The following is a 27,573-nucleotide window of genomic DNA, read 5'->3' as shown; positions in this document are numbered from 1 at the left end:
GGTCTAAAAATAAACACACCGGGTGTTCACACAATAGATCTCCCTATACAATAGAGAGGAGTGACTCATGGTCTCAATATAGACACACCAGGTGTTCACACAATAGATCTCCCTATACAATAGAGAGGAGTGACTCATACTCTAAATATAGACACACCGGGTGTTGACACAATAGATCTCCCTATACAATAGAGAGGAGTGACTCATGGTCTCAATATAGACACACCAGGTGTTCACACAATAGATCTCCCTATACAATAGAGAGGAGTGACTCATTTTCTAAAAATACACACACCAGGTGTCCAGGTGTTGATGACGTCATGAATCCAATATGGAGGATTTGGTCCTGAAGTAGCCTGGATACAACAGCCCGACATGACTGCTTGAAATAGTCGAACAAGGGTGTTTAGCATAACCCAACATTATTGTTTAGAATAGCCCGACATGACAGTTTGGAACAATTCGATAAAGGTGTTATGAGTAACCTGACATGACTGTTTTGGAATAGCCCGACATAGCTGTTTGGAATAGTCCGACAAGGGTGTTTGGAATAACCCAACATTATTGTTTAGAATAGCCCGACATGACAGTTTGGAACAATTCGATAAAGGTGTTTTGAGTAACCTGACATGACTGTTTTGGAACAGCCCGACATGGCTGTTTGCAATAGCTCGACAAGGGTGTTTGGAATAACCAGAAATGATTGGTTGGAACAACTCGACATGACTGTTTGGAACAACCCGACAGGGGTGTTTGGAATAGCCCGAAGTGATTGTGTGAAAAAGCCGGACATGGATGTTTGGAATAACCCTAAATATGAGTTTGGAATACCCTGACATGACTGTTTGGAATAGCCCGACAAGGGTGCTCGGAATAATCCGACAAGCATGGTTGGAATATCCTGACATAACTGTTTGGAATAGCTCAACATAAGTTTTTAGAATAGCCCGACAAGGGTGTTTGGAATAACCCGAAATGATTGTTTAGAATAACACGAAATGACTGGAATAATCCAACATGGTTGGAATATCCTGACATAACTGTTTGGAATAGCTCAACATAAGTTTTTAGAATAGCCAGACAAGGGTGTTTGGAATAGGCCGATATGACTGTCTGGAACAACCCGATAAGGGTGTTTGGAATAGCTCGGCATTGATATTTTGGAATAGCCCAACAGGAGTGTTTGGAACAGATCAAAAAGAGTGTCTGGAAAAGTCTGACAAGGGTGTTTGCAATATCCCACCACGACTGCTTGGAATAGCCCGACATGACTGTTTGGAATAGCCCGAAAAGGGCGTTTAAAAAAAATGGAAACTTGATAATGTGAAATTAACAAAAGGATTGCTAGACAGGACTTACTTCCCTCGAATGCTTTCAATGTGACATGATTTCATTAACTACTCTGATAATTTCAGTACATGAATAATTGTGTGCAGATTCAAAAACCGTATTGAAGTATAAGAAATCACCATAATCTGCTTTTGAAACAATGTTTACATATGTGTGTTCACTTGTTCTGTGTCCCTTGACTAACATCACACGTCATTAGAATCATTTACTGTCGCATTATTCCATTCTCTACAGTAATAATTACATCATGCCCATAGTCATGTGAGTATTTAAAATGTTTCCAGTCTCAGGAGAACCCAGGAAAGTACGTAGTGAAAGCAGACATCCGAAGAAGTTGGTTGTATTTCGTACACAGCAAACAGAATACACACCAAGCACTTCTATGTCCGCTTCACTCACTTTCCTTGAAACAGTTGATAGAAATATCTCCGTTACACAAATAACTTTACACAACCTCGTGGCAGACTTCAGATTGCCTCGTGGCTGATTTCACAGTTTCATGGCCAGTTAATTTCCTATTCAAGCGCTTGGTAGATGAGAGCCTCCTTTGTGTCAGTCATGTTGATGTCCTCTCCGCTGATCAGACTCATGGACGTAGTGAGGCCAGAATGCGGCGACCCAGCACTAAACATGGGGACGAGCGGCTCATGGAATGTATCATCATATTTCACTAGAACAACCTGCTTGTTCAAGTCAATGAACGCCACTCGTCCCCTCCCCACATCCAGTACAACACCATAGCGGAGGGTGGCCTGTGTGCCGGGATTGAGGGACATGGTGTTCTGGTAACACTCGCCCCACTCCCCCTCCCTCCACACCTTGGTACAGAGACTCCCCAGGTGTAGGCCACAGCTCCATACACTGACACACCAGGAGCGGCGCTGTAGAGAAACACACCACTCACTGTCCACCTGTCCTGCCTCACTGAGTCCTACCTGCAGGGCTTGAAGGAACACACTATCACCCACCACCCTCACTCTGGTTCCTGTCTCCCAGTATCTGGGGTGGGTGGGTAAGTGTGTGAGGGTGGAGGAGGATGGAAGAGGGGGGATAGGGGAGCTACAGGTCCCCGTGTACACCTGTAGTCTGTTTTGCCCCACATCCCGTGTTTTGCGCGGTGAGTTGACCAGCTGACCGTCTGCAGTTACGTGACACTCCCTTGCGTTGGCCCGAGCCGCGTCTAGGTGAAGTTTGGGACCTGGAAATAAACATTGTATTTGTTGTGTAGCAAGTTTATTTCACTGTTCACTGTCACAAACTGAGACACACAAGGCTATTTACTAAAATATCGGCTGATTGTGGATTGTTTCCAAACAGTGCGTTGAATGTCCGTCTGTGTTTTTCATCAGTGTAGAATATCTCCCACGACTGAGCTATATTAGCGCGCTAATTATCATGTAAAAATGTTACTATGAGAATTCAAAATGGATTTCATTACGATACAAATGGGTTCGTGTACAGGAAAACGTGATATAAAAGAATTGTTAGTACACTTCTGATTCACCCCCATTGTTGTGATATTTGCCAGACGTGGACGATGTTTGTGTGTAAAATACGATCTCAGTAAGTGAATTTCTCAGCAAAAGTGTTTGTGTGTAGATTCTATATGATTCTGTCTCATTATATTAACAAACAAACTTAACAGTATCGTGTTTTGTGGTAGTTGTGACATTTATGTGTTCATCATACACCACATAAACAGGTAACTTCTATGTCCGCTTCAGTCACTTTCACAGTTACACCGTCACGGTCAGTGTGTCGCGACATGTTTACAAACACTGGTCAGTGATGGATGTCCAAACTTTGTCAACTGTCTACGTCATTCAAGAGTGAGTGAGTTAAAATTTACCGTCACGCCGGCAATAAGGCTAATTTAATTTCGGAATCAGTGAAATCACATTCAAGAATAGTAGAATCTATATCATCAGTACAATCCTTAGCATCTTGCATTTGTAATTGCTATATTTATTCTTTAATTGATTATATTCTTGTTTATATTGTAATTCATTCGTTTCTGTTTTTTTAAAAGTAGTTAATGTTAGGTCAACTTGGGGCCTAACCAATTGCCAAGGAGGAGAAGAAAGGAGTCGTGAAGGAGCTATATTTTCCAGGTCAATGCCAGCAGCAGATATAAATGGCTTAATTCTGAGTCCTAGAGGCGGAGCAAGAGAACACTTTTTGTTGTACAGATCCTCATAGAGAGGATTGAAGACACAGTTATGTGCAGGGTTAGATTCGTTCGAGTATATTTTTGTAATATATTGTAATGCTAACTTTGTTCGTCGTTGTGTAAGAGATGGTTCATCTGCCTCGATGTAGAGACTGTCAACAGGAGAAGTTCTGAAAGACCCAAGACAAAGTCTTAGACCTTGATGGTGGACAGAATCTAATAATTGTAGGTTGCTTTTGCAAGCCCCACCATATACAGTGGAGCCATAATCAAGTTTTGAACGGATTAGTGATCGGTATAAGTGCAAGAGTGTAGTTTGGTCCCCTCCCCACTTTGTGTTGGAAACCACTTTTAACAGATCAAGTGCCTTCAGGCATTTAGCTTTAAGGGATTTGATATGTGGCAGAAAGGTTAAATGTGAGTCGAAAATAACACCTAAGAACTTGGCCTCCTTTACAACCTTGATGGGTGTACCATTTAGAGATAGTTCAGGGTCTTTATGCGGTTTGTATTTACGGCAGAAATGTATACAATTAGTTTTGGATTTAGAAAATTTAAAGCCGTTTTCAAGACACCATTTATGTATTTTGTTTAAACACAACTGCAGTTGTCATTCAATAGTATGCATATTCTTACCACGACAAGAAATATTAAAATCATCCACAAAAAATGATCCATCAATTGAATCGCTTAAAACCTTTGATAAACTGTTGATCTTGATACTAAACAATGTGACAGACAAAATACTGCCTTGCGGGACACCCTGATCCTGAAGGTAATGATCAGACAGGGTAGAACCCACTCGGACCTGAAATTTCCTGTCATTTAAAAAGTTGGATATAAATTGCGGCAAACGGCCTCGTAATCCAAAGTCACGTAAATCTTTTAAAATTCCATGTTTCCATGTTGTGTCGTACGCTTTTTCTAAATCGAAAAAGATCGACACTGCATGTTGTTTATTAATCATAGCATTCTTCACAAAAGATTCTAAACGCACTAAATGATCGATAGTACTTCTGTTTTTACGGAAACCACATTGTATATCTGTTATAAGGTTATTGGTTTCCAAGTACCAAACGTCGATTATTGATCATGCGTTCCATGGTCTTGCAAACGCAGCTAGTTAGTGAAATGGGCCTATAATTTGAAGGGTCTGTATGATCACGTCCAGGTTTCGGGATGGGAACAATTATAGCATCACGCCAGGATGAAGGAAAGTTGCCAGATGTCCAAATATCATCAAAAATATGCAAGAGTGTCTCCAAACAGGACTCAGGTAAGTGCCTCAGGAGTTGATAAGGTATACTATCAGCCCCAGGAGCAGTATTGTGAGCCTGATCTAGAGCAGTATGAAGCTCATGGATCGAAAAGGTTTCATTGTAGTCTTCCCCATTATCTGAATTAAAATTAATTGATTTCTTTTCTTGCTGTTTTTGATATTTTTGAAATTCTGGAACATAATTAGATGAAGAAGAATGTTTGGCCAAAGTCTCACCAAGTTTATTTGCAATATCTTCTTTATCAGTTAGTAACTGGTTCCCATCTTTTAGACGGTGGATGCTAGATCTAGAACCCTTACCTTTGATTTTCTGTATCATATTCCATACTTTTGATATTGGTGTACGCGAATTAATTTTTGATACATAATTTCGCCACTAGTGGCGTCTACTTTGCTTGAAAGTACGCCTTGCTTTCGCATTTAAAATTTTACATTTGTTTAAGTTGTGGACCATAGGATGGCGACGAAAATAATGCTCAGCTTTCTTCCTTGCCTTTCTAGCCTGTTTGCAATCATCCTTAAACCATGGTTTTCGGATATGAGGAATAGCAGAGGACTTAGGGATACACTCGTCAGCTATATTATTTAGTTTATCTGAAAAACATTTTATGGCATCGGGAATATTATGAAAAAGTTCAGGTGTAAGGTTCTCACGACAGAGAGTTTCATATAAAGTCCAGTTAGCCTTATTAAAATTCCATCGTGACGATGGAGGAACATCAGATGGATTCACAGGTTTTAGCAATGTTGGGAAATGATCACTTCCACAGAGGTCATCGTGGACAGACCATTCAAATTCACTCAATAAGTTAGAGTCTGTAAGTGACAAATCAAGAGCTGAATAACTTCCTGTGCCAGGATGAAGATACGTGTTTGAACCGTCGTTATAAATGCATAAATCGTTGTTTGAAATAAATTCCTCCAGTAATTTACCTTTAGTGTTTGTATTTATGCCCCCCCAGAGTGGATTGTGGCCATTTAAATCGCCCATGATTAAACACGGTTTAGGTAGTTCATCATAAAGAGCCTGCAGATCACTCAGTTGAACAGCTGATGATGGAGAAATGTATAAAGAGCACAATGTGAATGCAACGTGCAACGTAAGTCGCACTGCAACGGCTTGGAGATTTGTTGTGAGTCTAACTGGGCTATGGATAACATTTTGTTGCACCAGGATTGAAGCACCACCAGTAGCTCTATCACCAGGCGGAGAAAAATAGTGATACGCATTGAATTGACGTAGGTCAAAATTATCTGTCTGTTTCAGATAGGTTTCTTGTATGGAGAGAGCTGACGGTTTATAATCTTGGATTAATAATTGTAAATCATTTAAGTTGTTCTTAAGTCCTCTACAGTTCCACTGTAGTATAGGTGAAGACATTACTTCTTCGGAGGATAAACAGGAGATCTACCCCTCACCTTTCGTGATGGTGACAAGCTATGAGTCCTGCCATGGCTTTGCTCGGACACATCCATGTCATCAAGAGATCCAAACTTGTTAAAAATTTGGATATGATTATTCGCCCCTTTCGAGGTTCTTCCACTTTGAGTCTTTTTGAAAATGTCACTATTTTGTTTTGACTTGTGTTTTTAGGCTGGTTGAACATTTGGTTCTGGGTTACTTGATCGTTTCTGAGATGTATCTATGTCAGTTGATGTCTGCGATTTACGAATGTCTTTGGATGAGTCAATGGTTTGTGAACTACAGGTCACTTGTGAAGACCTTGACTGGACATTAGCAGATAGCAAGGTTGGAGCAGAAGTCCTTGCCCATGTGTAGTCTGTCTGGCAACCTACAGAATTATATGTAATAGGTTTTTGCTTAGAGGTCTGAATAGATGCAGCAACTGCGTTAGAGTACGTTGAGCCTGATTGTTCTTGTGAAAGAACAAGTTTTTTTGCCTCTGAAAATGACACGTTTTGCTGATGCTTTATTTGTGAAATTTTATACTGAAGCTTCCAAGTAGGACACTCTTTGGAGGAAGATGGATGGTGGCCAGAACAGTTAACACAAGAAGGAGTTTTGTCACAAAGGGTACCATCTTCACACTTTCCAGCACATCTGTGACATACAGCTTGATTGTGGCAAGACTTTGAACCATGACCATATTTTTGGCAGGTATAACACCTCAAAGGATTTGGAATAAATGTGTCAACTTTCAAGTTGCAGTACCCCGCTTTTAGTGATTGTGGGTGTTTAGGCAGACAAAAGGTGAACAAATATGTGTTTGTTTGCAAGGTTTCGTTGTTCTTTTTGGCAGTGAAGCGTTTGACATGTGTAACGCCTTGTGAGTGGAATTCTGTCACAATCTCATGTTCGTTCATGTCTGAAAGGCAACGTCCAACGTCACGGACGATACCTTTACTGCTATTTAATGTCCTGTGAGGGGACACCACAACAGGAACATTCGCTAAGACTTTAGATGATTGCAGAATCTGCGATTGGGTCAGCTTTCGACATTCAATGAGCAGTGAACCAGATCTTAGTTTTTTTATTTCTTTGACATCACTTGCTAAACCTTCGATGCCTTTGGCCACAGCAAAAGGATTGAGCTTAAGAGCTCCACCATCTGGTGCTGACATAACTAGGAAACGAGGCCAGTTAACCGGGTTTGTGACAATTTCAGGAGTCTCATCCTCCGAAGAAAACGAATCATCGGATTCATAAGAACGTTTCTTTAGTGGGGGTGCCATATTGTATTGATGTATGATTCATCCTCCTAGCTCCCCACCCACCACGGAGTGTCAACAAGGACGATGTCATATACCTGTGGGTCTCCGACAGGTGACACCAGGGATACCAGGAGGGTATACTCAAGTAGAATGATCAAGAAGATTTTCTACCAGATTGGCCCATGAGCCACCGCCTTCTGGCAAATTAAACTCTAGGCAAGTAATTTTGTATTTGCTTACAGTAAACAAGTGATGAAGTTGAATACAATTTTAGCCAAGTCCAGAAAATACCAATTTATATAAATGAAATGTGTGCAAACCAACGTACATTGCACAGGGCTTGGCGTAACCAGCCGATTGGTTAAACCGGGCCCATTCAACCTCCCGTCTAGGTGAAGTAAGGGTCGAAGGGGTGTGTTGAGCAAAGGGAACGCGGTTACAGGCCCCCAGTGCCCTCAACCCCCAGACTCCCGTCCTCCACCGACACAGGGCCGCAACCCACGGCAAACGGGTTGGTGGACCAAATATTCCCCCGGGTCCACTACGGGGGTGTTGACGAGCTCTTAGCGTTACCCAGCACCCACCACGAGGAGGTGGCTCGCCACGGGTGCCACGTCATTCAAGAGTTGAATGAAGCAGTTCTATGGTTTTATAATTGTACTGACATCAATAACGATGTGGAGATTCAATTAACGCCCACAAATGTGTTTTTCTGCAATGAAGAAGGTTGAGAAAATAGCAGACATTTCTTACTTCGTTCTCTTGTTTGAACGTTTCATCTTTTTCACGGATGGAAAGTTGAATAGGCTGTGTGACATTAACTCATAACCCAATGTATTTGAAATATATTTCACATGAACTGGTTACACTGTGTTCACTCTTTCACTGATAGACTGTCAGTCTTCCTGGGAGAAGTGAGGTCGCGCAATGTGTGCTTGCGTCCGTGCGTCTGCGTATGTGTATGTGTATGTGTTTGGTTTGCCGCGGGTATTCACAGACCATGGCACGTGATGTCGATGATATACTATTTACTGATTTACTATTTAAACAACATTCATGCGTGCGAGGGAGTCTAGTTTTACGCCGCTTTAGTAGTTTTCAAGCAATATCAAGCTGGGGGACACCAGAAATGGGATTCACGCATTGTACCCATGTGCGGAATCAAACCCAAGTTTTCCATCGGACGAGCGAACGCACTAACTTTGATTTTAAGGTCCGACCGTGACTAGGTTTTCGATATTGGTTATTCACTATTTTGAGTCATGTTTTTTTCTGCGAACACCATAGATATTTATGTATCTAAATATTGATGATACCCCTTTACTAAACATTATTGTTTTAGAAAAGGGATTGTGGGATTTTAGAATTATCAGCACCGCCACTAAGTGTTGTTCAAAGTGCCACAGTACCTGATGCCAGTAAAACGGATCCCCTCACTCCAGGGAAATAACATTATGTGAGGCAACCGACGTAAACCACAAGCAGGAATGCACTCGCGGTTTAAGAATATTAGCAAGATATTTTTTTCTAAAATTTTGGGTTTCCATGCCAACTGATAAGTAAAATCTACAGACTCAATTCTGTACCACACTGATACAACTGAATTCTTTAGTGCCCAAACTTTCCAACCCATATGATAAAAAAGGGTCAATGGGATTCTCACACAAAGAATTATAAAAATATCACAAACAAAACCACCCGCTCCTACCAATTTACAAGTTATAACACTAAGTGTTCTGTTTGCAGATTTAGCTAATTCCCTTGGTAAACTTTTAATCTAACTTTTCTTGCAACCAGGCACCTACGTGGGTATACAATTCAGATAAAAAAAACTCAGAATCCGGGATTCGAACCCACTCCCTCAGAATCAGACACATTCCGGATGGGACTCAACCCACAGTACTAGAATCTGTACTTTACTAAGAAAGCGTAATCCCAGATATAACATAGGTTACATTTAACCACTTTCTACACGGTACTGCATGATCAGTTATGCACCACACTCCGCTCCTCCCGGGAAAATTAGCTCCTCTGGGATATACGAAATGTATATTTTAGCCTTTGAGGCACGACAGTGAGTGAGCGAGAGTGAGTGAGTGAGTGAGTGTGTGAGTGTGAGAGTGAAAGTGAGTGAGCGAGAGTGAGAGTGAGTGAGTGAGTGAGTGACTGAGTGATAGCGACATTCCAGCTATACGGCCGTTGTTAGAATGTTCAGTCATCACATGACTAATTCTCGGAAATACTTACATGAAACCAGAAGAGGTCGACGTGTCAGTCCAACAACGTGTATACTGCTTCCATAATCTGAAAGGTGAGAGTCTAATGTCTGAAAATATTTCGGTTGTGTCTGGTATGAAAAACTTTACACCCTTCACCAATCGACGTAAATAGAATTTGGTTTTGAAATTCGAAGAAAATAATCACAATATGACATATACATTATATTTTATTCTACTGTAAATCAGTTAATATACCTTCTCATCAAAGGCAACAAAACGTAATCATAGCCAAAGCACATCTCCGCTGAAAGCTGTGTCTTTTATGCGATTCTGATGAGATATTAACCATTAGTGTGTGTATGTGTTCTTTGTGGGTGTGGGTGTGGGTGTGGGTGTGGGTGTGGGTGTGGGTGTGGGTGTGGGTGTGGGTGTGGGTAAAACAGATTGGTCGTCGTTTGCAATTGTTTGAAATATGTACTACACACGGATGTTTCTACGACACGTATAAATACACATCAAAGTATGTGTGTTCATGTCTTCTTTTATACGCCCACATGTTTTATTTAAAGAGTACAATAGTGGTTTACATTATTACCCGACTAAATGTACCTTGATAATTGTATCTTCATACATGTGCCCATACACGTGGTGAAAAACTACAGGTAAAGGATAACCTTCCATTCTATAATTGTATGGTCATTAGAAATACCAGCCATGGTACTGTATCAAAATACTCCTCTCATACGAGTGTCACGCGTTCCTTAACCTTTTTAGCAGAAGCATATGAACACCTTCTGTATAGGAAGCTTTGATAAAAACAGAATAATATACTTTTTATTTCGGCCAAACATTACATTTAATGCGGCACTGTGAAAATCTACCTTTTTCCAGGCAGCCATTGTTTGCTTTCAGTTCCATGAGTTGATGTTCGTCTTCTCTGATGATCTACAAGATAAAGGAAAGCAACGGCAAACGAAGGTGGGGAGGTTGGTAGAGAGAGACATAGAGAGGGAGGTTCGAACGATCAAGGGAGGTAAGTCATTACGGAGGGATATATAAGTAAGTACATGGGTAGGTAGGGAAGACAAAGGGCGGGATGGAAGTAGGTTTGAAGAGGGAGGCAAGGGGAGATGTACAAAGGGAGGGACGTCATTAGGAACGGAGGGAAACAGTCGTCACATCGGCAATATTTTAGCCATATCGTGACTTCAAAAAGTTGTTAATTCACCATAAATATATGATAATTAAATATAAACAATATATATATATATATATATTGTTAAAAACCTGCCAACGAAGGACATTAAAACCAACTAGAGTATCACACTAATTTAGACATAAAACTAGGATCTATCTCTACAATTTGATTTCAAAGGCAGACAAGACAGTATCAAAATGGCATATAGATCACCAACAACTTGCTGGATTTACACCATCCTTTCACCTGTTAGCACTTTAGACACATCTAGTCAAAGTAAAAGTGATTAAAACAGTGGAAAGTTGTAATGTACTTTTAATGTTTTGAGACTTGCGTACCCTCTCAGGAGGACAATAATTTTACAGTACTTTAACCTCACTCGTGGAAACAGCCACTAACAATCTGAGTTACTAATTTAAACTTCCAATCATGTAATATTTATCCATATACAAATCAGTTAACAAATCTAAGTCTTTAACACATGCAATAATTTAATGACAACTAACGTGCTTAAAAAGATCTTTCATGGTTCGTGATTTAGAATATTTATCCCCTAATGGATTATTCAACATAGTCAGGCAGGAAGGACAAAGGGAAGGAGGTATGTGGCAGGCAGGTAAGTATAAGTATGTAGGTAGGGAGGAAGGAATGATCAAAGGGAAGTAAGTAGGAAGGCATACAAGTAAGTCCGTAGTTAGATGGGGAGGGAGGTAAAAGGGCGGGAGGTAAGTAGGTATGGAGAGTGAGTGAGTTTAGTTTTACGCCGTACTCAGCAATATTCCAGCTATTTGGCGGCAGTCTGGACAAGACACTCCAGTGATCAACAGCATGAGCATCCATCTACGCAATTGGGAACCGATGACATATGTCAGCGAGCCTGGCCATCCGATCCCGTTAGTCGCATCATCGGAAAGCATGATTTACTGAAAGCCTATTCTACCCCGAACCTTCACGGGGTCACGGAGGGAGAGTGGGGACAAAGGGAGGGAAGTCAGTAGGTAGGAAGCTCAGTAGGTAGGAAGGGAGGCAGGGAGGGGCAGAGGTAGGGAAGCAGAGGAGTGAAGAAAGTAGGTAGGGAGGGTAGGACAAACGGGAGTGAGGGAGGAGGATTGATGGAGATATGACAGAAGCGCCTATTCAGATCTGAACATGATAGTTGGTGACAAATATCTTTTATGCCCTTTTCCTTACACAGACTTTCGAACCTTATGGGGTGAGCGTGTAGTTATGTTGGAAGGATAAATGCCAAAAGTATGTTTATTTTGGCATATATCTTAGTCCCTGCTATCTACCTTCATTGTAATAGCACACAGATGCTTCTCTGTCAGTCGACCCTGCTGGTATTGTCTGAGCTGGTTCATAAGACCTGGAGCTCCTCTGTGTCTTTGTTCTGCTAATTGACAAAAAGATAAAATCAAATAAAGTATTGAGGGCCAATGATATACTATTAAATTGGTAACGCTGTCCAATATGCATTACTAATTATTCTGCTATATACCAACGTTCGTTGAAGATAATGCTTCGTGTACAAACACATAAGATAGCTTTATGAAGATGGGATAACGAAATGTATTAGATGCATCGTGCTGCCGTTTTACCTTACCTTTACCTCGACCATTATTCGTGTTGTTAGACAGTGGTGTTGCAGAATCTGATACCTGTGTGAAAAGTGATAGACAGGCATGTGTTAGAAGTACCTAATGTTACACTTGACGTCTTGTTGCCTTTGATTTACCCAACCTTTAAAGTGTAACACACATTCCTGTGGACTATATATAACACGGAATCAACAGAGGAGGTTGTCTCAAGGTGTTCATTGGACACATGTATAATGTGATTATCTAGAGATGAATACGTGTGATAAATGAATGACGAGTTACTACCAAGTTAAAGCAATACATTGTGTGTAATTCTACCACACAAGTCAAATAAATAACCAGCATTATGGAGACTATTAATGAAGTGATTTACATGGTGTAAGGGTCAACAGGACACTGATATGACTGTTAGTGTAGTCACGAAAGGCCGAAATACGTCCAACGTCAGCATGGAGCCTCAACTGAAGGTGGACATGTGTAGAGCTTTAGTGCATTTTATGTTCTCTACTCATGACAAGAACACGTGTTATTGACCCTACAACTACCAATTATGTAGTCTGTTGACAGAAACACACTTACATCAAGCCTTCTCCTTTTCCTTTTGGAAGGCCCAAACCTTTCCCCAATGTCTTCATGGGCTACTATTGATACCGCTGATGAACCCTGTACTGAGATGACACGTCCTGGGAAGACTGAAGGTTGTGTGTCTGGTAATCCCTGAAACTGTTGTCAACGGCACTAGATTAGCGTTCCCTCGCTGACAAAACTTACATTGGAATTCAAATTATCCTATGGCACAGGCCTAATGCCATGATTCAGACGCAACACAAGCACACACACACACACAGACAGACTGACAGACACACACACACGCATACAGACACAGACACACACACGGACGCATGCGCGTGTGCTGGCCCATGCTTTAATATCAACCAATTCAAATAAGAAATGCATCTACACACTCACGACTTGAAACCCTGGTATCTCTATGTCTAGCATAGATAAATCAGCCTTGTGTCTGGTCAAGTATTCCATCGCGGCCTGCCACTCCACTGAAGAGTAAAATTGTGTTTATAGTGTGTATATGATGGATCTCGTACATGCACCTTTCCATTTATAATGCTTTATCAGAAATGAGTGAGTGAGTGAGTTAATATTTTACGTCACATCGGCAATATCTCAGCCATATCGTGACGAGAACATTTAAATGAAATATATGCTTGTGGTAAAATCTGTCAACGAAGGACAGTAAAACAACTAGAATATCACAATTTCAATTGAAACTAGCATGGAAAGTAAAAACTAATATCACTAATTAGACAATACAATATAAAAACAGACTATAGATCGCCAACAACAGAAGGTAGATCACCACACTAGGAACCATGGGGACTTACAGTACCTTTGCTACCTACATGGACCCTAGTTGGATTTACACCCACCATCCCTTCAGCTGTTGGCGATTGTACGAAAAGTTAGCCAAAATTAAAAGAACATGAATACTACGATTAAAAACCTGATAGACTTAAATTTACTGTGAATGTTTGTGGACTTAGGTACCCTCTCAGGAGGACAATAATTTTATGGTACTTCAACCCCCTTTAAGGGTACAGACACCAACAATTCAAGTTACTCATTCAAACTACCAAGGATTAAAATGCATCTATTTACAGAACATACTATTCAAAATTCAACCCAAAAATCAATTTCTTTTAAGAAACCTATAATTAAATGAGAATTAACGCTGGTAAAAAGATCCTTAATTGTTTTAACTGTAAAATACTTATCCCTTGAGATGGATAGGAAACAGAATGTGCCTGACTGTGACTCTCTCATCACAAGGGATACAAAATGGAGGATCCTCACCTTTTAACAGGTACGCATGAGTATGTCTAGTGTGGCCATCGTCGTAACATAACCTCTTCAAATCTGGACTGACAACCCAAGTGGGTATAACCAATGTAAGGTTTTATCTCATGTACTTTATGGATACTCATTTGGGTGTCCCACTTCCTTTGCATCAGATCACGGATATAAGATCTAATGGTGGCTTTGTAATCACTATAAGGAATAAGAAGTGGTGTCACAGATGTGTTGAGTGCTTTAGCAGTAAGGTCAGCCAGTGTGTTACCAGAGATTCCTACGTGGCTTGGTAACCAACAGAAGACGATGTCATATTGGCCAGTGACAAGGTCATTATACAATTCAATAATGTCTATTAAAAGTGGATGTTTGCAAGAAATATTTTTAATAGCCTGAAGACAAGAAAGAGAGTCTTCATAGATTATATATTGTTTACGTTTAGGGTGTCTTTGAATATATTTAAGAGCTGTTAATATGGCGCTAGCTTCTTTATCAGAAATGAGTCATTGTCTCTCAGTCTTAATGGTAGTGATAGTGACAATGATAGTGGTGGGAATTCTGCACGAGATATTCAGTTACATTTAACAGTTTTTAGAACTGATTACACACCCGTATATAACTTGTGGAGGTGTCCTTTTCTATGATCCTTGTCCTGAAACAAAAAGGACATCCAATGCACAATAGGGCACAATACATCTATCCACAAGAAAAGAAAGTAATTAGTAAATAAGTATTACAATCATTTCACGACTATGAATGCTTTCATGCATACAGTGAGCAGTATGTGTTAACTGTTGTGCAGCCACAAACAATTAGAGATGTCTTTACCTTCTGTAAGTTGTCCAGTTCTTGATTAAGTGTTTGGATCTCGTCCCAGCCTGCAAACAAACATCAACTATAGGTTTAGCAAACATGCTCTGGGTAACCTTTCGCTGCATAGGAATCATCCTGCTGCATGCCATCTTGAAAATAGATACATTTGCTATTGCTCAATGTACTACTGGATAAGCATAACTGACCTGAAGGACACTCATAGATACTTACGGTTCTCAGGATGTTTAACATCTGTGTTCTGCACCTCAGTTTCCATATCGTTTATCTGGCCACCTTCTTTACGCAAAGGCTGAAATATTACAGTAAAGCGCTCTGTGACTAGGTCTACAGACAATGATATTGGAAGACAGTAGTCTGCAAACCCACTGATAAGGTAGGATTCTTGTAAGGTACGTACTGGGATATTTGGTTCCATTCCTGCATTGTCTGATTCAATGTGGAACATCCCTGGAACAGGAAAAGACATGAATGTTTTGCTGAAATTTACTTCATTCAAGATCGAGAGAGAGAGAGAGTGAATTGAAACCTATGTGCTCTTATGATCAATCCATTTTGAATCCTGTTCCAAACACAACTTACGACTTACCCATTTGTTCTTGTATGTCTTCACTTTCAACATCTCCAACCTAGAAAAGAAATGACATCTTTCCTCCCTTGATCTTCAAGTAACACGAGGAATCATTTAAATAGACTCCTTTTAATTGTTATGACACTGACACTACGATACTCGAGATATGATAATTTGGTCTCAGGAGTATTCTGAGGGCTATGAGTCACAGTGTACGTCTCAACTTACCACTGCAAAGCTTTGTTTTGGTTCTGTATGTTTCTTTCTCTCCAAAGCTGAAAGATCCAAAATGCAAACAGAACGTACAATCTTCAAAAAAACTTAGAGATTGTAGAAATTGTAAAGAGCCGCAGTACTATACACAGCTTTGAAAAATATCAATACCTGAACTTTCATTTCATTGGCAACTGCACAGTACATAATAAGTAGACAAGTAAAAACCTATATACAGTCGGGGAATGGAAAGATGAGGATCAGGTGCACGAAGATAATAGAGACAGAATGAGAGATGATTAATATGTCGATGAGGCGGGAAAGTATATAGTAGAAGAGCGGATAAAAGAAGAAAAACTATACGTACTTTAGAAAGGTAAACATGGATGAAGAGCTAAATGGTGAGATGAAATTTGGAGAACGCTAAAGAATGGAAGCTGGAAAGATGAAATGATGGAGTATTCAATCTGGTTGTATTTATTTGACTACAAATAAATCTGTCTGTCTCATTATCAACACAACAAACCTTTATTCAAGAGAGCATTTTTAACGTCTTGATAGATCCGATCCCTTTTATCTTGCATTATGACCTGAAACAAAATACATAGATTAATAGTACCAGCAATGGGTCTTTCAACCTTAACTGATAGTTAATACTTTGTTTGCGCTTCATAGACAAGCTCTCTACAATTTCTTACCGATTTGAGAAGTGGGACAAGATTTTCGCACTTTTTTAGTCGGTCATATATGTCTGACAACCAAGCCTCTTGTGTGGCAGACAGTTGCGTGAAACCGCCAGAAGCTGGAATGAATAAGAGTAAATTAGTCAATGCAAATATCACTTGTATCTGAAACAGTCGTTCAAGACTGTGATGACATCTACTCACATGCATAACGACCTTTGCTTGATGTAAGGGGGATGCGCGTGTATTCCAGAGTGTGGCGAACTTCATGAGCCTGCAAAATGGCAAAGTGGTATAAATACACAAGTACTATTCAGTATACGTTTTCACACAGCTATATCGTTGTTAATATGTTTGTCTCATGACTATGTTCTTAGTCCAGTAGAAATCTACATGAAGTTAAGCTGACCTGGACATTTAGTATAATTAGCAAATTTGTATCTTTAAACGATTTACAGGTTACTGTGACGCTGAGAAAAAACCCCAACCAAAATCAACCTTGGGCAAAAAAAGTTATGACCACTTGAAAATGTACCTGAAATATGTGCTGTCATTTCCTAAATATAACAACAGCTGTATGACTAAGGTTATCTGAGTTATTTCCCTTGTTAGCATAATCACAATACAATACCATAGCAACATACAATGGAAATGCTGTTAGTTTAAGATTGTTTTTTCGAAGGGAAATAACTTTTGACGGTTGTTAAAATACATAAGGCATTGAGAAATAACAGAAATAACATCTAATAGTCACTTTTGATCAATGAAGTTGTGAACAGGTTAGATAGAATTCATATTGAACTTACAGTCTCCAAGTTTATTTGATATCACTGCTGTTCCTTCTGGCTTTTTTCTTATCTTACGGTGATGGATTAGATGTTTTGGGTGTTCAATGGGACAACTCCAATCAACTCTAAAGCGAAATATTACCTTGGAAACATATTTAGAAATTAACTGAACCAATGCATAAACTATCAATGCATTCCTACTGATACCACTTTCGCTCCGACTCGTTAGATATGATGAAAATGTCTGTTGACTATTATATCTTTGAATAATTTTTCTGTCAATGATGGTCAAAAAACATTTTCAAATACAGATTTTCATGGACATATTTTTGTTCACTACCCAATACAATGCTACCATGACCAGATTGATGAATACAAATTTACACAGGCATATTTTATTCTAGTGTGTTTTTCTGTTTATTTAAAATAACAGAGTTAAGTCAAAAAGTACCAATGAAAAGCAGATATCTTTTACCTGCAAAATATTTCTAAGTTTTAATACTTCAAAAATTAACAGAGCACATTACAGAATGCAGTAAGTTAGTGAAAACTGTGATGCCTTTGCCTAATTGTTCTATAAAAAAGTTTACCATTTTCAAAATGCATCAATACAAAAAGTCACTTGTACTTAAGCACTGTTCTTTGAATCATGCCTAACTTGAAGCACCTTTTAAAAGACTCGTGACATTTTATGTACTGTCATGTCCGAAAAGAATACCAAAGAGAAAAAAGAGATTGGGTGCGTCCATATTGAGTGGGTTACTAAATGATGCAACATTTATGGGAATTTGCCTCATTTATACTTATGTTTTGGTAAGACTGACGAGGCAGGCGTTGAAAAATGGGAGTCATTGTGACTTACAATATATTATTTTTGGGAGGCATTTTCAATATTTGGGACTCATGCAAAATTCAATATCTTAAGAAAATAAAAAATTAAACGTTTCGTGAAGATGTTATTGTTTTGTATTGTACTGTCGTTATAAAATCAGTCATAACAAACCCAAGTATACTGAACAAATGATCGTACTCACCACCAACTACAGTTATTAACATTAACTGAAGAAATATCTAATGACATTTCACACCACCAAATGAGATTTAAATACAGTTCAATCAGAAAGCTAGGATTACTGAGTCCAACAGAATAAGCAGACAGCTCTGTGAAAGTCAAACTATCGTAAGAAAATACCATTATTTGCTTATCAAATAGATTTTACTGACCAAAATTCTGAGGGTCCACCATAAATCTGAGGGTCAAGCGTGACTGGCATTATAATATTCTGAGAGTCTTTTACAAAATTGTTGCATCAAATACGCAAGAAACACGCGCCATGTAAAACCCTGCTTTGAATTTTCCAGGGTTTCCCCTCATCAACATACTGTTTACTGCTTCCACTTACGTGACTACATACTGTTTAATGATTCCCCTACATAACATACAGTTTTCTACTTCAGCTTTTGTGTATACTGTTTATCGTTTCTTTTTACCAAAATGCTGCAATTGCCTCCCCATACCAGCAAACTTACACTCACCAACATACTGTTCACTTCTTTTCCTTACCAACATACTGCTTATTGCCTCCCCTTAACATCAAACCTACTCTCACCGGCATATTGTTCACTTCTTCTTCTTACCAACACACTGCTTATTGCTTCCGCTTACACACATACTGTCTACTGCTTCCCTATACCAACACACTATTTACTGCTTTCTCATATCAACATGCTGCTTCTGATGATGAGACAAAAAGTTGTAACCGTTGAAGGTGAAATAGTCTTGTTACACACCTGGAAAGCACAAGATAAAATTTATAATTTACATCATGTACAATGTACATAGTGCCAAACAAGGATAAGCTGAACAGTGTCACAGATAATATAGATACTACAAAATCATAATTTCTATTAAAAATACATATCAGTATTGGAAAATAAAGTGTTACTTTGAAATGAACTGTCATGGAAAATGTTGATGTGGTACTGTTAATATTCCTCTTGTTTTTTAAACCAAAATAACTTCCATTACTCAGTTCAATGTCCTTAAGCAGTATGCACTGCCAATTTTAGATCATTATTTTCTCATCTTTTGTGAGGTATTTGCCCCCCAATGACTCTTTCTCCAAGGTTGATTTTGTTTGGGTTATCAGTGATCAACAAGGACCCCATTTGGTTTCGTTCAGTTCTAAGATTTGTCTATTTTACTGAGTGTAATTTTATTTAAAAACATTTAACAATTTTTGCCGTCTATTTGAGGTTTTTGCACCCAAATAAAAATTTCCCCAAGGGTAATTTCTTTTGTGTTTGTTCATGGTCAAGTACTCCAGTTGGGTTACTTTAGGCATAAAGCTCGGTATCGGGTAGTCAGGCGCGCTGACTTGGTTGACACATGTCATCGGTTCCCAAATGCGCAGATCGATGCTCATGATGTTGATCACGGGATCGATTATTTACAGACTTCCACCATAAAACTGGAGAGCGACGTGAAACTCGACTCACTCACTCACTCACTCATAAAACTGATTTCCCATATGCAATTCTTCTTTAAAAATATTCAACAAGTTGCTCATCGTGTTTTTTTAGGACTTTACCCTCAAATGACAATTTCCCGAAGGATGATACTGGTTGGGTATTCCATGGTTAACAAGTGCCCCACTTAGGTTCATTTAGTCATAAAATTTGCTTGTTATACTAAATTCCGGGTTCCATGCAAGTTCTGTTGGACTATTTGGGGCAGGGTTGTAGAAGTAACAAATAATAGTTTCTGTAATGGAGAGAAGAGGCAGAAATTTGTTATCACCATCTCTTGAGATTACACCAATAATAAAACAACGCACGGTTATATTTAGAATATAATTCTTAAAACAAACAACAAATGTTGGTAAATCCAAAAGGAACTTACACAGGAGATAGGTTCTGTCGATCCCAGTTTGAAACTAAATATTTTCAGCATACTGAAGTTCACGAGAACATGTTCAATCTGTTCCTTCCACGATTCTGAAATGTTGTTTAACATAAAGCAATATAATTGCCATCCTCAAGTAACTCCTGAATATATATGGTTTACTGAATTGTGGCCATTATGTTTGTTGAGGTTGTTAGTTGCATATGATCCGTTATTTACATCATCATAAACTGCCTTATTATAGACACTTACCATTTGATAATACATCTATTTGTTTCTCCATCCTCTCGATTTCCTGTAAATAAAATAAAATAAAATAAAAAAGTGATGGCCTTCTTTAAAATAGATGACTTGAGGTATGGAACAATACTGGGTTAAACCGTCACACTGAGGGAACCTTTTGACCTTGCTTTCAATCCAGGTCCACAGACACGTGACAAAACGCTCCATTTCCTGACAGTGACAAGGTCACTGGGATGAAACTGAAATTGCTCATCAGAACTCTGGTTTGGTTGGTGAGTTTCTGTGAATGGAAACCAACTGGATTCCACAATTACCCACATTACGGATGATTTACAGGTTTCTGGAAACCAAGTCATTTTTGTAGTGTAACATTTGTGGATTAGTGATCGTGAAGGTGAGTCCCAGGATGAGACCAGTGTTGGCTACTCCTGACAGATATGCAAATTCACGAAAGGTATTTATACATACGTGTTTAATTGCTTGTCTTGTAAGAAACATTTCTAAACCATCACATGAGGATTTCACCATTATAGAAGCATAATAAAAACACGCTTTGTGGATAACAACTTCTTTATTTCATGAGTGCAACGTTTCGATACAGATTCCCATACCGTGGTCAAACAGGATTCGTTCCGGAATCTGTTTCAATTTGTCCGTAACACGTGTTCTTTATTGTGTTCATTAACTTCTAAATGTCACTCTAACAAATTACAGAAGTATACATTACCATTTCTGCGTCACAACTGGGTTTTCAGTTCATTAGTAATCGTGAAGGTGAATCTTTGGATGGGACCAGAATTCGCAATTCAGTTAATATAGTACATCTTTATCTCTTGTTTATATGAGCCCTGACATCAATAGCTTAACAGAAGTGTACATTACCATTACTGCCTCATCTATGTGGGACTTCAGTCTCTTGATATCAGTTAGATCTGAAGAGAAGAAAGTCCACGTCTTCAACAAAATAAAATGTTTCTTCCATACAAAATGATTGGTTGGTATCACCAGCAAATGAGAACTACTGTGGATATTCTAACTCAGTGTTGTTTGCTCTCGTTCTTTCCCGCATCTATCAAAAACATCCTTTATGACCTGCCATGGTAGTGTGTATAACAAGGAAAGAGTCTTGTATTTTATTAGAAAGTAATGAGCATTGTGTCTTCAGGCTTCTATGAACATGTAAATACACTCACAGGTTGTAAATCGCCACTTGTGGCCACTTGTTTGTGTCATGACTGTGTTGGTTTCATCGACTATATTCACACAGGAAGACATGTCCACCATACTGAGATCCTCTGCTGCTACAGCTGATGGGTACACCGACCTGAAACCAGGTTTGTACAAAACGTAAGCACAGGTTTCAAGCAGTCATTCAAATATTGAGACATATTAAAGTAGAGGCCTCTTCCTGAGGACGCACGAACGAAATTCCTAGTATGGGATATAACATTTGATAATTCGTGACTGGCTACGACCACCAATGTTGACGATGGCAATAGCGCCTAACTACATCCACTGACTAAGTCAACAAACCTGAGTCTGTCCCTCTCTTGTCGTGACCTACATACAAGCAGAGTGTCACCCAGTCTGTTCAGTCTCCTAGCCACCTCCAGCATCACAGTCGTGGCTCCACTACCGGGCATACACTTGACCTCCACGTCCTTACTGTTGATATTCTCCACCAGAATGATACGTTGTTCTTTGGTGAGAAATCTCAGATAGTCGCCATCGGTGTCTCCACTTTCTTCTTTCAGCACTGACTTTGTTTCAGCAACTCCAGCCCAGAAAGCAGTGAGGACTTTCTCATATCTGCTTGGAGTCATTACCAAAGAGTCCTTTGTGACAAAATGAGAAGACTCATTTGCCAGCTTCTTCAATCGATTCTTTAGTCTCACAGCGTCTTCAAGGAGAGAAATGTGAATGACTCCATGGATTGAGCTGATATCCTCATCAGTGAACCTGCTAAGTGTCTCTATCACTCCTCTCGCCACTGACATACTATATGTCACTGCTTCAGGACAGTCTTCATCCCCATGAACCACTGACAAAATTATCACAGACTGTGTAGGCAAAGCCAGGAATACATCGCATACCACGTTGCTTGGTCGGGGCGATGTGTAGAAATCTAATGCAGCTGCTAAAGAATGACATAAGAACATGAAGCATGGTCCAGCCTTTGGGTTTGGACAGTCTACTACTTCGTTCTTGAGAGGATCAAATACAAAGTCGTATGCCTGATTTTCTATGTGTTCAATGAGTCGTTCTTTCACTTGTGCAAAAGGGATGCTTAGATTTGTTGGTACAATACTCTGACCATCTGATGAAAAAACACAAGCAAACTATACATCTCAATAGAGGCAAGACTAGTCTTATGTCAAATTTGAGACACTGCTTAGATACCAGTATACTTCAAGAGAATCGTTATGGGAGAGGAATTCTTCACTTGGACAATCCAGATATGGAAGCTGATGTCACTGTGTATTTGGAGGGTACTGGTAAAGTCATTTGTGAGCAATACGTCTTAGATAATCAGAGCTTCTGATTCAAATCCATTTGCAAATGGCTCCAATATCAGTGAACATGAGCAAGACATTGCTACATGCTTTGTGGTTTGCTTCGACTAATGAAGGCACGCCCACAGTCAGCGTCAATGATCTACTAAGTTTTACAATGATTTACGTACCCTTTTCAATAAAGTAACTTCTGATTTCAAAGAGACTGTTTCCAATCTGTTTCAGGTCAGGACGAAAGATGTCATTTGTCCCAAGATAAACATCCTTCTCATCCTCCTTTGATATATTTTGCTGCAACATAAAGTAAAGGTGAACATGTTAAATGAAACAGAGGGAAACAGTACTGTTGATGGCCGAGACGTTCAACAGCTTTAATATCTTTAAGGAAACATTAATTGACACTTGATGTCTTTTATTTATGAATATGAGATGGTGTGTATGTGACCTTTCAATTCCTTATTAGTTGTGAGTGGATGAAAGTTTGCAAAATAAGATAAAATTTGAAAATGGTGTAAGTGTTGCAGATAGAACTTACAAATAGATTTTAGCTATAATCATCAGTATCTGGCATGCTGATGTGTTCATTCAATACAATAAACTCAAAATCATAAATGATATATTCCCAAATTATATTAATGTGGCCTTTTCAGTTTTTGTCAATTAGCACTCTGAATTATTGGAAAAAAGAGGTATGATTCTTCCTGATTATGCATAATGAAACTTTCCTTGGTGCGTAAATGTCATGTTGGCATACAACAGAATTGTTATTTTGGACGTTTAATTGTGTAGTCCCATCACATTTTCACCAACATATTACTTCATAAGGAATAGGCACGCACATGTACAACTGTCAGTGGATAAAGCTTCTTCAACTATAGGTTGATTATACTGCTGGCTATACTCTATTCTTTCCTCATGGGTGTGTATATATGCACTTACCAGAAGCTTCCACATCCTGCCTGCAATAATCAAAAGTCGAGACATGAAGAATATTGTAAAAAGACATTTCTTCTTCTTCTCTACGTTCTCAATAAAGTTTACTGGAATGTAAGATTAGATTATGTTTTGGGGCACAGTGCATTCACATTTTAGCAAACACCTAGCATAGTAAATTCATATTAACATGCACATGATAAAATCAGAATCGAACAGGTTTTGTCAGAGAAATGCAAAACCATGTTTTATGGAAATAATGTCTTAAAGGAGTCACAGAGGATCACCCAGAATTTGAGAAAGCACGGAGATTTATTTTGTACATTTGGGAATTTTATAGTCATCTATTATTTAATGATGTGATACTTTGCTGTCTGGAGACTCTATTTCAATGACACATTATTTGCTCCATCATCTAATCTTTCCTTGAGTTTGAAATAATACCGTGAAACTGTGAACTATATAAACCTTTCATGAAAAACAATTAAAAAACTTGCAATAAATAATATCTTTTAGGTTAATATCAACTGGCATACAATATATGTTGTTTGTTTCTTTCGAGAATACGGTCTGATGTACGCCTCTTTGTAGTGGTGTAACCCAAACCGGTAGGCCGAGGGAGAAGCATACAGCGTATTTATCTTAAGTAACGATTCAAATTTGGAAACATTCTCCACATGTCTGAAACCAATACCCCAAACATTACGAAAAGGCTACTGGGGCGTTGATCAGCAATTAGTGAGAGATGCATGACCTCTTTTGAAATATTTGTAGACAGAACATCTCATTTGCTATGCAGAAAATTCTTGTCAGTGCTCAGGTGGTCACGCGTATGAGTGGCCCCTCTAATAACGGAAGGCTGGGAGACCGTCTCGTGTAGATGTTATGTTGTTTGTATGGTTGGTTAACGCCGCATTCAGCAATATTCCAGTTATATGGCAACGTTCTGTAAATAATCAAGTCTGGACCAGACAACTTAGTGACCAACTTCATGAGCTTCGATCTATAAAACGACGGCATGTGTCAATCAGGTCAGCGAGCCTGACCCCCCGATCCCGTCAGTCACCTCTAACGACAAGCATAGTCGCCTTTCATCGCAAGCATGTGTTGCAGAACACCAATTGTAACCAAGGTTTTCCCGAGTCCCACACGTTTCTTTCTCCACTGTTAACTATGACAACCACACTTCGTTCGTCTTCTGTATAAAGGTTGATACGTTCACCTTCAACGATGCCTTTAACTTTTTTTTTATATCTATTGAAGCAACTGAATCACCATATTAGGTAACATGGGGACTTACACTCCTTTTGCTACCTGCATGGACCCTAGATAGAGTTACATCATTTCTTCATATAGTGGGATTAAGACATTATTCAAAACAACAAATATTTTAAGATTAAAAGTTTGATGACTCTGACTTTTTTCAGTGAAATAAAACACATTGTAGTTAAAGTCACTATGAAACAGTATTTCAATACAGATTTGAGTAGGTAAAATGAATCAGCTACTTACCGTCGTATGTTAGATCAGTTTACACCTGAGTTATTCTCCGTTTTGTGAGAGCATGTACCCAGTCCTTAATATCTATCCGAGTGATCAGTTTGAATTGTCTGTCATATCTATACGCAAGCGGTCCTCGTTTGTCATGGAACACAATCCCACTGACTGGTCTGACAGCAACATGAACTACTGCAGCATCTTCATCACCATGTTCAGCATTTACAGATTCTTCATTGACTCTTAGATAAACTAATTTCTCCGCTGGTGTGCAAGGAATAAAGTCAATTTTGAAAATGCTTGGGTCAGGGAATATTTTATTTCCATCATAGTCACAGACGAGGACACTATTCCGAATGCTGTCCCCCAAAATTCCACTGAAAACCACCTTGTCCTTCAGGATGACTGGTTGTATGCGGTTTACTTTAGTCTCATAACCATATTCCTTCTTGAAAATAGTTTCCTCATGGACGCCATAAAGAAAGGAACCACCACATTCAGTTTTAGTAAATGCGCTTATATATTCTGGAAGTTTTTGATTCTTGATGATATCCTCTGCTATTGCTCGGCCATCTTTCCTTTGCGAAAAGTGACTTTTCATTTGAATTGATCTGTTTTCGTGCACATTCTGAAGATGATGTGCCCAGGTCACACCAGGAAGTTTATGAAATGTGTTGCTAAAGGATTTTCTTTCGGTAACAAATGTTCTGAGCGTTTCGGCATGAATATCTTCGATGCGGTCATCGAGTGTTGTTTTCGTATTGAATTTAGAAGTCGTTACATTTAAAGAGGCTCCAACATACAGCACAAGAAAGTCTCCAAAGCCGTCACAAGCACAATGACTGTTCAGTGGCTGTTTCCTGTAAACATCACAGAACTGTTTCCCATCTTGAACCAGATCGCGAAGTTTCGGGTCGGCAAGTTCATCAAATGCGCCAGTGAAAGAATCTTCAGGTGCCAAGCCAACAAGATGAATCAGTATGTATCCAGATTTGGAATTCCGCAGAGCCGATACGTTTCTCAGTAACTCAGAGACTTTACGATCTCTCTTCTCCCTTTTTCTCTTTTTCTGCTCTGAGCTTGCTTTCCCTTCTCCAAATAAGTACTTCACATGAATTCCGATTGACAAGACATTTTGTTTTGGAGAAGCTTGCTCCAGGAACGTATTAGTTGCCGCCTCACTTCGTGGAATATGTTGACTGCAATGACAAAGTTGTCAGAATAAATGCTTCGTATAAACCAGATGAACTTCAAGAACTTCGCTGCATATTATGCTTATTCATTGATTAAAATGCAATACTCACTTCAGGCACTCGGTGTGAAATACTCCTTTCACTTGGTGACACTTTACATGCACTAAGTCCTCATTTTTTACAAGTCCTCATTTTTCACATATATTGATGCGGGCTCAAAACCTCTTGGTTTTAACTCTCCTTGACTTGTATATAGTATGTCTTCTGTTTTCACAAACACAGTCACTTGTTCAAATCCTACTGGGGTAAGATCACTTTCTTTCCTATACTTTATTTCTCCGCTCTTTGCATAGGTTGAAACTCGATCAAAGTCTGTTGGAGGGTTGTCTCCCTGTCTTGCGTGTTTCACTTCCCCATTCCTGGTGTACACAGTGACTTGTTCAAAACCTTCTGGTATTAAGTTCTGGTTCCCTGCATATACTACATGTCGATTTCTGACAGAAACAGTTACGCATTCAAAACCTTTCGGCAATAAACTCCCTTCTTTCAGATATGTGATTTTGTCCCCTTTGACACATACCGAGGCACATTCAAAACCATCTGGTGTACAATCCTGCCTTGTAACATAACACACGTCCGCATCCTTGTTGTACACGTCTACACCTGGTGAATCTGGCTGTAGTTCATCTCCACAATAGTCACATAGTTTCATGACATCTGGAAGCCGGATGGTTAAGTTCACAAATGAACACAGATGTTTTGACTGTTAATACAAACCCCTTCAGAGGCACAAACACACATGGCATGAAACGAAGATGTCTGTCAAACTGCGCCGTATATAACTGACTTA

General features: G+C 39.2%; 2 protein-coding genes across 3 annotated transcripts; both read right to left on the bottom strand.

The window, feature by feature from the left end:
* Positions 1-1,542: 1,542 nt before the first annotated feature.
* LOC137281649 (uncharacterized) lies at positions 1,543-25,636 on the bottom strand. Of its 2 annotated transcripts, none has more exons than XM_067813030.1 (24): positions 25,546-25,636; positions 24,040-24,059; positions 23,271-23,391; positions 22,121-22,904; positions 21,781-21,911; positions 21,470-21,519; positions 20,597-20,639; positions 20,342-20,436; positions 16,856-16,925; positions 16,667-16,770; positions 16,495-16,558; positions 15,984-16,030; positions 15,774-15,813; positions 15,585-15,634; positions 15,398-15,476; positions 15,182-15,231; positions 14,963-15,005; positions 13,457-13,542; positions 13,067-13,210; positions 12,493-12,547; positions 12,182-12,282; positions 10,573-10,636; positions 9,720-9,776; positions 1,543-2,548 (listed from the first exon to the last, which is right to left on the bottom strand). In XM_067813030.1, the coding sequence occupies exons 2-24, from the start codon at positions 24,052-24,054 to the stop codon at positions 1,866-1,868; spliced, it is 2,976 nt and encodes a 991-aa protein (XP_067669131.1). In that variant the 5' UTR covers positions 24,055-24,059; positions 25,546-25,636; the 3' UTR covers positions 1,543-1,865. The 2 variants fall into 2 exon arrangements, with proteins under 2 accessions (XP_067669131.1, XP_067669133.1); XM_067813032.1 differs by having other exon boundaries at positions 12,182-12,279.
* Positions 25,565-27,573, bottom strand: LOC137281651 (uncharacterized). Its single transcript, XM_067813034.1, is given in 3 exon segments — positions 25,565-26,729; positions 26,835-26,920; positions 26,923-27,573. Coding segments are annotated over 3 exon segments (1,764 nt in total). The 5' UTR covers positions 27,436-27,573.

Source organism: Haliotis asinina, chromosome 4, assembly GCF_037392515.1.
Source record: "Haliotis asinina isolate JCU_RB_2024 chromosome 4, JCU_Hal_asi_v2, whole genome shotgun sequence".
Taxonomy (NCBI): Eukaryota; Metazoa; Mollusca; class Gastropoda; order Lepetellida; family Haliotidae; genus Haliotis; species Haliotis asinina.
This window is presented reverse-complemented; position numbering and strand designations above follow the sequence as displayed.